The following is a 15,626-nucleotide window of genomic DNA, read 5'->3' as shown; positions in this document are numbered from 1 at the left end:
AATATGTTGATCTTTTATCAAGTTTCCGGATAAACTTCCCATGGGGTGGAATCAGGGCCACAGCATGGGGCTGAGTTAATCCTTCACTCTGCCCTGCACCATTTCCTTGATTTAAATCATCCACACACATATGGACACCCTGATGCCACTATTAACTACAGAGGGGGAAAGGACGGTTAACTTTCTTATACTCCGGAATAACAGATTTGGTGCGTGTGCTTTAAACCAGGGAAATGGTGCAGGGTGAAGTACAAGCCCTCTGCTCCCAATGCCACAGCCCCAATCAAAATCCTCCTCCCCTGAGGCTGTTTTTAAGCAAAGAGAAATATGTCAGGAGAGCTGATCATGGATCTCCTGTGCCATATCTGGTTTGGCCATTTTTAACCTCCACCCAGGTTTAAATGACTCCCTATTTTGATCAAGAGATTAGCAAACAGAAGAGAATGCTAACCACACAGAAGCCCAACAAAAGCCCTGGATGCTTTTAGGTTCATCAATCACTGTTATACCCTCATCATATAGTTCCCTACACTTATTTACCAAACTTCTTGCTAAATGTTCCAAGTTAGAAACGACTGTCCATAGCAGCCAGTTCATGAATGTCATCACAACCTATAAAAATATTTGTAATTGTATCATATGAGTATTGTTAAAAAGCTCCTTAGTGTGTCCTTTCTGAAGTGATTGTGTCCTCTGTGATGTCATTTTTTGCAAAAGTGATGTGAGATTACAAATTAGTTTTAAAATGAAAATATTTGTTTATGCGGTGCATGTTTTTGTTTTATAGAAATTGAATTTCCTGAACTGACTGAAGATTATGAGGTATTGTATCATCGTGTATTTAACTTTCACAGTTGTTGCCGAACATATACACTGGTTTTAACAAAATATTCCACCTGATATTATTTATTTCTTTACTTGTATATTTATCATATTTATATACCACTGGATATGTGTATCTCTAGGTGGTGTACACAATTTAAAACATAAACAGAATAAAAACATTTAATAGTATAGTTGTTCTTTGGTTGTTTATTAGTCTGGATTTTTTCAAATAATGATAACAGGTATCGATTATCACTATTTTAGGTTTTTTGAAAGAACGAGAAAGTTGGTAAAACTATGAGCCCTTTCTCACAATCAGTGAGAATGGCTACTGGGTGCATGGGGAAGAAGGCAGCTGGAACTTACCTCTCCCACAAATGATTCCCCAGTCTGTGCTGGGCACATGGATCGCACAGACACTGGCTTCCCTTGGCAGCACAGAGGTTTGGAGCCAAAACGCATTGACCCAGCCCCCAAACTCCCATAGTGTGTGGTACCTTGTGGGGATCTTCCAGTGCTGGTCAGGAGCCTGCTCCTGTGTCGTCGCTGTGTGGCGCCAACACACAAGCACTTATCCGCTCGTGCTCTTAACCCTGACTAAGTGGTGGGCTCCCTAAGCAGGTTTGCCGCTGCGCCACCACCAGGAACTTCTCACCTCCTGGTGGTACACACAGCCAAGAGCAGGCTTGGCTGCCTTAACCTGCTCTTGTCTGCGCATGTGAACAACCTCTAAATATAGCTTTGTATTTTAGTTGTAATGCCATACTGCCTTATCCACCCCAAATGCTTTACTGGCTTGTATGGGAGAGGCATTGCTTGGAAGCTTAGCAGGCAGGTGGCTTTTCTTAAACAAAATCTTTCAAAATTTGTGTTTCTTGTTTCCTTAAGAGCTGCAAAAGAGTAAACTTTAGCAAGGCTGCCTATATGTTATCAGCAGCCATTAGCATCAGTCATCTCATACCCACTGCATTACAGGCTCCAGCACTAAATGATAAGCATAACATTGCATTCCACGCTGATAAACTAAAAGGTTTCCTTACAACACATTGGCCTTGATCTTTTTTAAAGCCGCTGGTGTTGTAGCCATTAACAGTTCTGCAGCAATTAGGAAACCACATATTCTGTCACACCGACACAGAAGAGGGGTATGATAACAGCAGGAAAATAAATATTCATGCTTTGAGAGGCAAGAATAATGCTTACCATGCTTATAGACATGGAAGAAATTGCCAAAAAGAAGTGAGTGCAGCAGTCAGCACAGCTACTGCCTAGACATGCAACTGAACCAAAGACAACCCATGAAACTGGTTAGCGGGAGATTCTAAATAGACAAAAGGATGTACTTCTTTACATCACATGAAATTAATTTGTGGAATTTACTACTACAAGATGATGGCCAGTACCGTAGATGGCTTTAAAGGAGATTAGAAGCCTTTTAAAGCCAGGATTCCCCTTTGCTTGTAAAGGGGAATCCTCACCGGATTCCCCTTTATATGTACAGCCCCTCAAACTGCCAAACCAGTTCAAACTGGTCCACCACGACCCAGGCTCAGTTCAGTTTGATCATGGATCAGCCCAGCTCTCCTGCAGGCTGGCCCAGTCCATGATCGAACCATAGAACCAGCCCGAGTCATGGCAGACCAGTTCGCGATTGAACAGTTTGTGCACACCCCTATTTTCTGCTTTTTCCTCCCCCCATCCTCACTTTTCTGCTTTCTGCCTTTTGTCCTTACTTATTGCCCCGGCCTTTTCTGCTTTCTTCCCCACCACACACAAACACTTTTCTGCTTTCTGCCTTTTACTGCTGCTTTCTGCTTTTCCCCCCTTTTTGTTTCCCTGCAGTCAGGCAGGCTTGGGTAAATACTCAAGCCCACTGTCATGGAGGAAATCAGGGGTTGGGGAGGCTCCTGCCTCAGTGACTTAGTCCCCCCACCCTCCTCCTCGCACCCCAGTGCCCACCAGCTGCTACTGACAAGACTGTACTTCAGAGAGAGCACACAGCAGTGCAGAAATGTTAGGAGTGCCTGCGTTAGGTTGCTATGGATGACAGTCAGTGAATTTGGGGCAATAAATACTTGTATTTGTGACAAGCAAGTTATATAAGCAAGCTATACCAAGGTGTCAAGAATAGTTTGGAATGGTCATTTCCATTGGAAAAAACTAAAATCACTAAACTGAAGTTGTTTGCGCATATTAAAAACAGGTATTTTAAAATGCCTATCACTGCTAGTTTCAACATCAGTTGTGTTTGATTATATGTAAGAGGTTAAAGCAAAGGAGACTGTGATTCACATGAGAAAATTCCAATTTAATATAATTTGTGACTTACAGCTACTTTTAAATATTTTTAATACTGAATTTTAACTTTTCAATAGCATTTTTTTCTGCCATATTTTCTGTATATACAATTGTCGAAGTGCCTTGGGGTATCTTTGGTCAGGAAAAGCAGGATATATAAAGGACATTAACCATCATGTGTTGTTGGTTTCTTTAGGAGGAAGATTCAATGGAAGAGGAAAGAGCAGGGTTGGGTGAAGAAGCTGCAGTAATTGCCAGCACAGATAGTGTGACGAACGAAATAAGGAAAAAAGAATTCCAGGTTACTACATCTACCTACAGTCAGGAAAGAATGGGGACAAAATTCAATGAAGCTGGAACACACAGATATATAGCAAGAGAGGAAGACTCGTATGGAAAAAATGATCAATCCAAAGCAACTTTTTATTCAACATCTCAGCCTATCGCTGAAGTACCAAAGGAAGAAGAGGATGATTTTATGGAATCTCAAGCAGTTACTGCAATGGTCCCTCCAGCAAGCAGCTCCACCAAAGGTAATGGGGAAGACTATGCACACACTTTTTCTTACAATGAGACCACAAGAGCATCTGCTGCTGATAATAATGAAGATGATATAGAAGTGTCTGCTTTTAAGCCTGATCTAGACACTGATGACTCTTGGGGTTCCATTTCTACCACTTCTGCTACATGGTTAGTCACTGCGGAGACATCTCAGGAAAACATCATTAGTTCAGGAAGCCCAGAAATAAGCATGCACGAAGATCTCTCTCAAGACTATATCAAAATTCCATCAGAAGATTTAACTTCTCCAAGAGCTGAAGAATCTGCAGAGAAAATACCTGCAGTCAATGAGAATTTGTGGTATCATAATAGTACAGATATTACTGCTGTTCCATTGGATAGTCAGCAGTTTTTTCACTCTAGTTCCCCAAATCCTGCTACAGTGCCTTATCCCAATGGTCCACTGGTGTCACAAGATACTTCAGTTACGGATATAGGATTGCCACATTCTTCTACCTTTGCTTTCTCCCCTACTGAGTTGTCATCTTATTCTGTCTCTTCAAATTCTGAGGAACATGACTCTGCTTCTGCTGCCAGTGAGGTAGTCTCTCAGACAACTCAACCAGTGTATAATGGTGAGATACCACTTCAACCTTCCTACAGTAGTGAAGTGTTTCCTCTAGTCACCCCTTTATTGTCTGACGCTCAGATGCTCAACACTTCCCCTGCTGCATCAAGTAGTGATGTGACCTTGCATGCTACACCTGTTTTTCCCAGTGTTGATGTGTCATTTGAATCCACCCTGTCTTCCTATGATGATGTACTTTTGCTTCCATTTTCCTCTGCTTCCTCCAGTAGTAAAATGTTTCACCATCTGTATATGGTTTCTCAAACATTTCCACAAGCTACTCCAACTGCTGAGAGTGATAAGGTGTCCCTGCATGCTTCTCTGACATTGGCGGAGGGTGGCATATTAATGCAGTCAAGCCTCACTCAGTTTTCTGATGTGACATCACATCAGATGGTCGGTGCTGCTTCAGAGACATTGATATTTGGTCATGATAGAACTCACTTGTTGTCTCAAGTTGAACCATCCAGCAATGATTTAAATGTGCATGCACTGTCTACAATGTCTGAACTTACTTATGCTTTATCTAGTAATGTGGGCTCTCTCCAAACTGTTGCTGCTTCCTATTTTTCTTCAGAATTTGTGCATGATTCTGTTGGCACATTTCAGCAGGGTCCATTGTTTAGCAGCTATAGCAATGTGCTGGTGCATAAGCCTTCTTCTGCAATATCGCAAGCTGACACTTTGCTGCCTACATGCTCTCTATCTAGCAAAATGGATTGGTCTGAAGTATATTCTGGTAGTGAGTCCCTTTTGCCTGACACAGATATTTTGACCATACTTAAAGCCTCTTCACATGATTCTTCAGGTGAATTGATATGCGGCACATCTGGGTTTAGTGGTGATGTTGAGATGCCTCACAAAAAAAGTGTAATATATGGATATGAAAGAGAACTGCAAATTTCTTCTTTCAGTGAAATGGCTTCCCCTGCTGAAAGTGAAATGACTGAACTTCCAACAACAGTGCCTAATGATGAAATTACTAAGCAGGATAAAACTTTAGAAGAGATCCTCAGTACTGTTTCTAGCGCAAAGGGAATCCTTCCAGTATCTATTGCTTTTCCAGTTACTAAGGTGTTTGATTATGATGTTAGTAAACGCTCAGAAAATCATGTTCCTGTTCAGCCTTTGCATGTTACAACACCAGCCTTTGATGACACTTTGCTTAAGCCTTTGCTTAGTGCAATCTCAGAGCAAGCTTTTTCTACCCCTGCTTCTAGCACAATATCGTCTCCTTCCTCCCAGCAGTATTTTTATGAGGCTTCAGCTACATTAAATAGTGCATTGCTGCAAACTTTCTTTCAGCCTTCTAATGAAGGTACACTGCTTAGAACATCTGTAACTGTGCCTAGTGATCCAGCATTGATTGAAAAAACCACAAGGGTATCCACTGGTAGTTCTACATTTGACCAAATATTGCACCAAATGGCATCAGATTCTGCTGAGAATAAAACAGTGCTGCGTTCTACATCAGCACCATCCACTGTAAATATAACACATACTGCCAATGTCCCCACAGATTCAACAGAAGGTTTAACTGTTTCCTATATAAGTGATGAACACATTTCACCCAGTTTGCTTAACAATGAAGACATACATCAGGTTGCTCCTTCATTGTACAATAACGATGTGTCGTATCTGTCAACCGATTTAGAAAATGCAAGTGCCTTACCATTCAAAGCAGTGAACACAGTGACTGTCCCTTTCTTGTCAACTGATATATTACCAAATACAGCCACTTCTGCTAACAGCCATAGTCTTTCACGTGTTGCTCAGAAGGATGAGTTCCTCACTTTTTCCTCAAGTGCTAATACGGTTGATACTACAGTTTCTGTGCCTGAAATCATTTCTGGTTCTGTTCATCATGCCTTTACAAATATATCAGATATTTATATTTCTGTTAAAGTTAATTCTCCCAGCAATGATGATGATATATCTTTGAACACTTCATTGGTTCCCACTAAAGTAACCCCTAAGTTATCCTCCATGACTAGTTCTGATACTGATTTGTGGTCCTCTATGGTTGATGATGATTATGATGAGTATGATAGTGGCTTTCCTGTAAATGGTTGTCACAAATGCATTTCCCATAGAGAAACTCAGGAAGAGGTAGATGAGCCAGATACACAGGTAAAGAGTGTGAACAATCAGCATAATCTAATTATAAATTCACATTTTCAAACACCTAAAGAAGAAGAGAAGAAAACCACAAATGCTCTGTCAGACCATATGATAATCCATGAGGTGGACCAGCTGAAGTACACTCCAGTCCCAGCAGTGGCTTCCAGTATGAAGATTAAGGAACACAGTGATGCAGCCATGTTGGATAACCACATCCAGACTGTTAGCAACCCACTGCAAAATGAATCAAAGTCTAAATCATGGGCAGTTTTTACAAGTGATGAAGAGAGTGGTTCTGGTCAAGGTATCTCAGATAGCCTTAATGATAATGAGACTTCAACAGATTTCAGTTTTTCTGACCTTAATGACCGTGACTCTGAGGGGGAAGTTGGAGCAGGTAACTCAGAATTAACTTCTGGATCACAACAGTCACCAGTAGCATCCATACCTAGTGGTCACTCCTCAGTATTCAACGTTTCTGAGGCAGGTTAGTTATAGCTGTGTATTGCATAATTTGCAAAGCTGTAGCATTGTTCTGCCACTGAATATGAAGTGATTATCTCTACGTAAGCACATATATATGAACTGTGGGACTGCAGGTATTTCAATTATAGACATGAGGTAATCAAGGGATAGGGGAGAATTTGTTTTTTGTACACACAATTTTACGTTCAAATCTGCCAGCTAGATTTAAAACTTAGAATTGCTTTCATTTAAAAGACAATGTCTGACATCCTGAGTTTATCAATAGTTCATTTGTAAGTCTAAAGAACTTTGAGTAATTTAGTGTGGATGTCCAACAGTGAGAGTAATATGCCCCTGTTTAAGGATACATTTATGCTACAAGTTAAAAGTGTAACTATTCTGATCTTGTCCAGATAATCTGGAACTGATCCTTTGTTAGGATGCTGAAAATTCCTAGAGGATCCTGACCCTGTTAACTTACTATTGACAAGGTGCCAGTGGATGAAGTCATGATGGTTAAAACCAGCAATATAGATATGCACCAAATTATGGGGTTTTGGTTTAAGAATTACCTAAGAACATTTTCATTTAATGAAAGGTTTAGGTGTTATGTGCTTCCTGAAAGCATGAGATAATTGCATCTTATTGTGATTTTGAATTATGTATTTTTGTGTGTTTTCCAAGTAAAATATTGATGAGGTAAAGTCTAAAAAAATAACCACCTTAATGTTTACAGATTTTCCTTCTGTAGATGTGAGTAGCTTGCAAAATATGATTTCCAAGTTCCGCCATGTATTCTTTCCTACTAAAACCAAAAGATGTTAGTGCTGATCAATATCCTTCACAACATAAGTTTTGCACCTGTGCAGTAGTCCCTGCAGAAGTATTTCAAGCTCTTCAAAGCGCTCTGAGGCCCTGCCTTTCATGTGCGGAGTGTGCTTGGCATCTTCAGCCACAGAGTGATTCTTATCTCCATTCCCTCCCAACCGCTGTTGTGAACATTTCCCTCATCTTGGATCCTGAAAGAATAAGTTAACAGTTTGATTTATTGTTTATCTTGATCCTCTGGACTGTTTCTGACTACTGTTTGCCTAACGCTTTGGTTTTGTCTCTAATTTACTATAAAAATATAAATTACTATTAAAAATTACTATAAAAATATAAGTGGCGCTCTTCTTGCCATGAGATCTTTCCCTCTTTTGACAAGCACAAACTTTGCTTGCTTTGTCTTGGGAAAGACCACAATATTCGTACATGTAAAATTTGCTTCTCCTTTTCCAAACAAACTGGGAAAAGAAGAGAATTACAATTGGGAGCAGCTCTTTAAGAACAGGCTCTACGCCCATTGGCTCCAATGCCGCATCCCCTATGATTGCTAACACCATTGACATTATTGCTAACACCATCGACATGGCTTAGACATCGATGCTGTCTAAGTTTGAGTACCTCTTTATCTGCTGCCCAAGCCTCTTCTAAGTAACCTAAGGATGTCTCTCCAAGGATGGGCATAGACATAATAAGAAACACAGTCATCGAGACAAAGATTCTTCATCCCTATCCAAACATCAAAAAATGTCCTCAATGCTCGTGTTGACATTACAGCCTTGTTCCCACAAACTTCTCTCAGGCCTGCCACTCAGACTGCGAAAGCCCATTTACCATCCCCCTTGCTGATGTTGACGCAACTATTGGCACTACCGTCAACTTTGCCATTGACTCCACATTGAGCTGCTCACCATTGACACAGGCCCATCGTTCGTGATTGACATCGTCGATACCGGATGTTTTTCGAACACCATTCCTGTCAGCTGTTCAGACAGTACTCTCACATTCATCCTCCTCTTCACCAGAGATCATTGAAGTTGTTTCAACAGTACCTTCAACATTGTCCTCAATGTCTGATCTTGAATGATCAATGTCTGATTTCGACTAAGCATCCTCCGACCAAGAACCCGCCCACTCCTGCAGCTATTGCCTCAACGCCTGTCTTTGGATGCCACTTCCTATTGACACCATTGATTTCCAAAGAGTTTCCTCTCTCTCAGGACATTGAATCCATGCTGACTTCTCCTATTACAACACCTTCTGGATCATTCTTCAAAGGGTTCTCTCTCTATGGCTTAGACATTGATGATGAAACCAGCTTGGGTGCTTTGGAGATCCTTAAGACTCCCTCTGCATCCTGGCCAGAGTAACTCCGCATTGCTCCCCATCTCATTTTTCAGCTAACCCTTGGAAGGAAATACTTCACTTTATGCTCCCCATCTCACCACCCCCCTTATAAGAGATGGCTGTACTACTAGAGTCCCCCTGGGGCCCTGGACCCAGATTATACTAGAAGGTTGGGGAGATTTAAGAACCCTTCTTACATATCTTCCCCATCTCTTCCATATTATTATGAAGAAGTCAGACTATGGGAATTAAATAGATGAAATCCACCACAACCTATCAAAGCCAACTGTCTCTTCCTACTGGGGACCCTTCCTCCAAACATCCCTAGACTGCCTCCCCTCTGGCTCCACACCCTGCTCTTCTGCAACTTCCCATACCACAACCTGTTGAACCAGCCCATCCGACTCCTGCTCATACTCAGATTCCTTCCTCCATTACTGCTCTGGAATCAGCTCCTGTTCCAGAGAAACCGGACACCAATAATGAATATTGCCTTGCGATTTTCTTAATGAAAGGCGAGGTATTAATTTAACAATAAATAAATAAACAATAAAATAAATATACTTCTTCTGACACTGATAATGAGTCTGTGCAAACGGAAAACCCATCAGATCCCTCCCCTGATGACAGCGTCCCAAACAAACCATCCAATTATCATACCGAATTCAGGTTGCTGAAATGGCAAAGGTTCTTGGCATAGAGCTGAAGTCTCCAGTCCCTAATGTTTAGGATCTGTCTATGATTTTGTCACATTAACTAAGACATTCCATCCTGCAGGGCCACCCATCCTGCCAGTATTGCTAAATTCCACCGAGTAGGCATGGGATGCTCCATCAACTGCAACATCCACTTCCAAATGAGTGGAGAATTTTTACAGAGTCCAGGAGGATTATTGCAAGTTTCAAACTCGTTCATTGTGGACTGTGCAATGAGCAGCAAGTTGGCCCGAAAGCACTCTGCCCCTACCGACAAAAAGGACAGAAAACTGGATTCTGGATTCGGTCACAAAATTTATTTTTCTTCTTCTCTGTCAATGAAAGTTGCTAACTATATGGCCTACATGGCCAGTGTCCACTACTAGGTTTGGGAAGGCTTTGCAGATGACTTCAAGGATGCTCCTGAGCTGACCCAAACCAGATATAAGCAGATGCTTACAAATTGATGGACATAACATGCCAAAATTTGAGCATGCAAAGCATCTTATGGAAACAGAATCTGTAGCTTGGCAAGCACAATTTCATTAAGATGACACACCTGCTCCATACATCCTTTCTACATCCAGACATGAGAGACAAAATTGAAGACCTACCCTTCGATGGAGAAGGTCTCTTTAGTTTTCAGATGGATAAAACCATGGAAAGAATGAGAAGGTCTCACTTTATAGCTAGAGCCTTCACGTCTTCATCTACCGCACAGTCTTACTCTCAGAGATTTAAGAGGTTTGACAGACCCAGGTACAAATACAACCAGTCTGAGCATGGAGACAGTAGCAAAACCTTCCAGTTCTCTCAGAAATTCAGCTTTCCTCAAAGATATAGGCAACAACAACAAAACATCAGGACCAACCCAAGCAGAACCTTTGACATCCTGGTCCCCCTGCCTGTCGAGCTTCTGTGCCCACCAAGCTCACCACTTTCCTTTCCACCTGCCATCTTATCACATCCGATGCCTGGGTGCTAAGTATCGTCTCTATTGCAAGATAGAGTTCCATGCAACTCCCCCTTTCCTAGGAATAAAACACACAGCCTCGATTCCTACTTTACTGATAGAGATTCAAGAACTATTGTCCAAGGGGAAGATAGAACCAGTCTCACAGAAGCACCAATGGGCAGGGTTTTATTCAAGGTACTTCCAGGTACCAAAAAGGGCAGTGATCTCCATCCTATACTAGATCTCTACTCCCTCAACAATTTTATCCACATCAGAAAACTCCATCTGTTCATTCTCCCTCTTCTGGTGGAAGAGTGGCTTGCCACGCTAGACCTCAAAGATGCCTATTTCCCTGTAGGCATTCAACCACAACCCTAGAAATTCCCACAATTCACTATAGGAAATCTAGTCTTCCAATATACTTCCTTTCAGATTCTCCACAGCTCCTCACATCTTCACAAAATGTGCAAGTGCGATAATTGCTCATATAAGGACAGAGGGAATTTTGATCTACCCATCAATGGACAATTGGCTAATCACCTCTCCAGACAATTCTTTCTCAGCAGTCACATCCAGTCTGTGCTCAGCCTTCTGGAGAACCTTGGGGACATTCCATGAAATGAACATCAGGAAATTTAGGACTGACAAAAGGAAGTACTTTTTCACACAGCGCATAATTAATCTATGGAATTCGCTGCCATGGGATGTGGCGTGCTAGTGATGGCCACTAGCTTGGATGGCTTTAAAAGTGCTTAGACACATTCATGGAGGACAGGTCTATCAATGGCTACTGGTCTGGTCGCTATAGGCCATCTCCAGCCTCAGCAGCAAGATGCCTCTAAATACCAGTTGCAGGTATTTGCAGGGGAGCAACCGCAGGAAAGAGGACATTCCCTCACCTTCGCCTTATGGGTATCTGGTGGGCCACTGTCTGAAACAGGCTGCTGGACTAGATAGGCCTTGGGCCTGATCCAACAGGGCTGTTCTTATCTTCTTATAGATAAGGAGGAGTACAAAGCATGCCTTTCTACCAGAAGAGAGGAGACTCTCAATTTTGCATCTGATTCAAACCTTCAAATCCAACCCTGACCAGGAGGCGCAAACCATACAGTGCCTCTTGGGTTTCATGGCATCCTGCACAATGCCTGTTCTCTATCGCAGATGGCACATATGGCACTCCAATTGTGATTCCTTTCCACGTACAAATCCAATGCTTCAAATTTAGTGTAGACAGCCAACAAATGCATCTCTTACTGCCACAGACTGTATTAAACTCCCTCACCTTGTGGACTCTGCCTCAACACGTTATGATGGGCATGCTCTTTCATCCATCAAACCTCCTTGAAAAGCTCAGGCCTTTCAAACTCATCCATCAAGGTCCACATGTCAGCCCTGTCTTCAGTCCACATGGGCTGGGTCTCTAAAACCTTATTTTCCCACCTTGATTGAAAATGATTTTTGAAAGGGCTTAACAACCTCTATCCCCCATCCCACATCCTGGTAAAGAAGCTGACTGAGCCCTCTAGTCTGTCTCTAGTCCTCTCCACCCTCACAGAATTCCCTTTTGAACTGTTATCCTCAACCCCTATTAAGTTGCTTTCATTTAAAACAGCCTACTTAATTGCTATAACTACTGCTAAGAGGATTAGTGAATTCACCGCCTTAAGAGCTGATGTTCCCTTTACTGTCTTTTTTCCAAAGAAGGTCGTAATGAGAAATGACCCAGCCTTCCTACCCAAAGTTGTATTTGACTTCCACATTAACCAGCATATTATTGTGCCAACCTTTTTTATACATCCAGTTTCACCCCTATAATGCTTCCTCCACTCCTTAGAAATTCAGAGGGTGCTCCTCTTCTATCTGGACAGGACCAAGGACTTCAGAAAGTTCACTAGACTATTTATAACCTTTTACAGTGCTAATAGAGGCCACCCTCTATCTCAGCAGAGGCTTTCAGAATGGCTAGTTCAGCTTATCCTTACCTTTTATGAAAAACAGGAGGATAAACCTCCTAATGCTGGTAAGGCCCATTCAACAAGGGCTACAGCCACCTCTGCTGCTCATCTGTCCGGAATTGACTTTGCTGAAATTCGAAAAGCTGCTACCTTTCTTCAGACTTACCCATCGTGAAACATTACACCTTGGACATCCGTTCTGTGAGTGAGGCTAGCTTAGCTCGTGTTCAGTTCTTGCACACAGGTCACTTCCGGGCTTGCTACACCACTGGCACCATGTGCTTATTCCCACTCTGCATGTGAAGGGCAGCGCCTCAGAGTGCTTTGAGAAGCTTGAAATCTTTCCTCAGGGACTACTGTGCAGGCAGAAAGCCCATGTTGTGAATGATACCAGATCACCAAAAGATCAAAGGTTACAGGTAAGTAACCTGTTTTTCTATTTATCAGGAGGCCAATTTAGATTATTGTATGCTTTCCCTGGATTTATTCCCATGTGATTAAGTCATGACCATGCCATGAACACACACATCTCCCCATATCCCACTGTTCCTTAAGTCATATGAGGTGCAATTCATCCGGACTGCCCTTTAAAGTAGTATTTGAATTGCATGTAGAGGATAAGTACAAATTAACCAACTCTAAAGAATGGCGTGCTGCCAGCGGGAGGCATCCGTGCTCATATCTTCATCATGTGAGAGTGTGCAAGTTGAAATGCATCATCTAAACCAGCCGAAGTACTTACCTTACATGACTGAAGATGCAAACAGAGCCGGCCTCCTAAAAATTCTGAAGGTCTGTTTTGACTACAAACGTAAATAAGCAGTTCAGCTGCCATGTATTTCCCAAAAGAATCCTGGGAATTGTAATTTGGAGAGGTGCTGATAAGATTCTTAGTTCTTAATAGAACAAAAGTTCCTAGGGTTCTGTGGGGAAGGGAAAAAACAATTCCTCCAGCTTGTTTGTTATGTTTTCACTTGCTTGCTTACTTACTACATATAGTGCCATCCATGTAATGGCACTTTACAAAGAAAAAGAGGATGATTCCCTGCTACAGGGGACTCACAATCTAGAAATAGACAGGAAACCACAGAAGAAGGGGAAGGAAGTGGAGGTTTGGTTAAAAAAAACACAATCCCAAAGAATGTGCAATTATTTGATAATGGTACTCAGACTTAATTTAGTAAGATATGGGGACTCTGCCAAAGGCTCCTCTGAAAGGTGTGTTTTAAGTATGAATTTGAATGTACAGCATCACTCAGGTGTTCTGGAAGGAGTTCTAGGCTGAAGTGGCAACAAGTGGGAAAAGATGAGAGATACATCTGTAGTGCAAATACTGTGTGCCCTGATTTTAATGCATATTAACTTATTGAACCCTCAATTGAATTGACAGTTGCTATGTCTCATGCTAATATAATAATTATATGTGTTTAAAATCAAATGATAACACCTAGATAAATGTAGTTTTGAGGCTTTACTTATTTGGGTATAATTCAAATGCCTGTAGAGGGCAGTATTAGCTAAAAAATGTTATTTTTCTCATTTATGGAGGAATTGGTGTCTGGAAAGTATGCAGACTTGTAAGGATTCAGCCCTACAACATTCATTTAAGCATCTGTGGACAAATATAGACTAAAATATTTAAATAAAAATAAAATAAAATATCTGTATACTAAAATATTTAAGAATTTAAGATTTAAGATTCTGTTCCTAATATTACTGCTTTATTCATTAAACAGCAGGCATGTTTGCTTTACAGAAGCCATGATATGCAAATCATAAAATGACCAAATGAAAAACTCTCTGTATAAGCACATCAGGAGTGCAGCACTTAACTGCATCCAAAATAAAATAATTGGTCAAATTATTCAAAATGATACCTTATGGGTAGAAGATGAAAACAATAATCTTTTTTTAAAGACAATGTTAAGCTTGTTAATTATATTAAAATGTAGCACAACTTATTTATAGCTTACTCTTAAAGGTAAAATGCTCCATTTGCAATTAACACTAAAAGGCTCTAGAAAGGTGCTTCAAAAGGAGTGTATATCACATTGCGTGGGTGACAGCAGTCGAGCCTTTATCTCTCATTCTCATTATGGCACTCTCTTGGGAATTATTTCCTTCTGACATAAGCCTTATTTTGATCTTTATCATAACAGCAATTAAAAAAACTATGCTTTGTATCAGAATGTCTTCTACTAATCAACCAGGGATGCCTAGTTAAATCTATTTTTTAAATGACAGCAATAAAAACTGAACATTTTATTTATATATATATATATATATATATATATATATATATATATATATATAAATAAAACTTTTGTTAAGGAAAATAAACATGTTGTGGTGATATTATCTGAATTTTAAAAACTGGTGGCTTGCATAGCGCACAGCCAGCCACACACCAAAGAGAGATGTGGGTTTGCTGGCTCTGTGGCACTCACCAGTGCATGGAGCAATGGAGGCAATGGCTTCATGCATGCATGCTATGTGCTGCATCAGAGCAGCTGCTACTCCCATCATTCCCAGTGGGAATAGGCACGTGGTGCCAGTAGTGTAGCAAGCTCGGAAATGACCTGTGTGCAAGAATTGAACATGAACCCCATCAGATAATTCCCATTAGGGGATCAATCGGAAACTCAAAAAGATTAATAATTCCCAAATAGATGGAGAGAAAGTTCTTAGATTTCACATGGTGTTCCTATAATGATAGCATTAAATGTATGGCTGTTCAAGGAGATCAGTCCACCTATTGATTTTAATGAATTTTTTTAAAAAAAATTAAAAACTGTTTAAAATGTCAGAACTGCTTTGTATCGAGCCAGAAAGTTATAAAAAGTTCTTGAATTGAATCTCCAACTCTGTCCTTCATTCAAGTCTCATTTGGAGGCAACTGCCCCTTGCCTTCATATAAAGAATAGTAACCCCATGTTATAACTCCAGAGTGGCTGGGCAGAAGGTTCTAAAGATTCATATTGTAGTAGAACATCATGGTAGCATTAAATGTG

The 15,626-nt window shown here is 41.0% G+C and overlaps 1 protein-coding gene across 5 annotated transcripts in view; it reads left to right on the top strand.

The window, feature by feature from the left end:
- The window catches only part of PTPRZ1 (protein tyrosine phosphatase receptor type Z1), a 200,882-nt gene that overhangs the window by 138,863 nt on the left and 46,393 nt on the right, over positions 1 to 15,626 (top strand). For 2 of the 5 annotated variants that reach the window (XM_053251331.1, XM_053251330.1), the window contains exons 11-12: positions 788 to 822; positions 3,320 to 6,860. In XM_053251331.1, coding sequence (XP_053107306.1) covers positions 788 to 822; positions 3,320 to 6,860 — 3,576 coding nt within the window. The remainder of the gene's footprint in view (positions 1 to 787; positions 823 to 3,319; positions 6,861 to 15,626) is intronic. The other 3 variants (XM_053251333.1, XM_053251332.1, XM_053251334.1) reach the window with 2 other exon arrangements.

Source organism: Hemicordylus capensis, chromosome 5 (genome assembly GCF_027244095.1).
Source record: "Hemicordylus capensis ecotype Gifberg chromosome 5, rHemCap1.1.pri, whole genome shotgun sequence".
Taxonomy (NCBI): domain Eukaryota; kingdom Metazoa; phylum Chordata; class Lepidosauria; order Squamata; family Cordylidae; genus Hemicordylus; species Hemicordylus capensis.
This window is presented reverse-complemented; position numbering and strand designations above follow the sequence as displayed.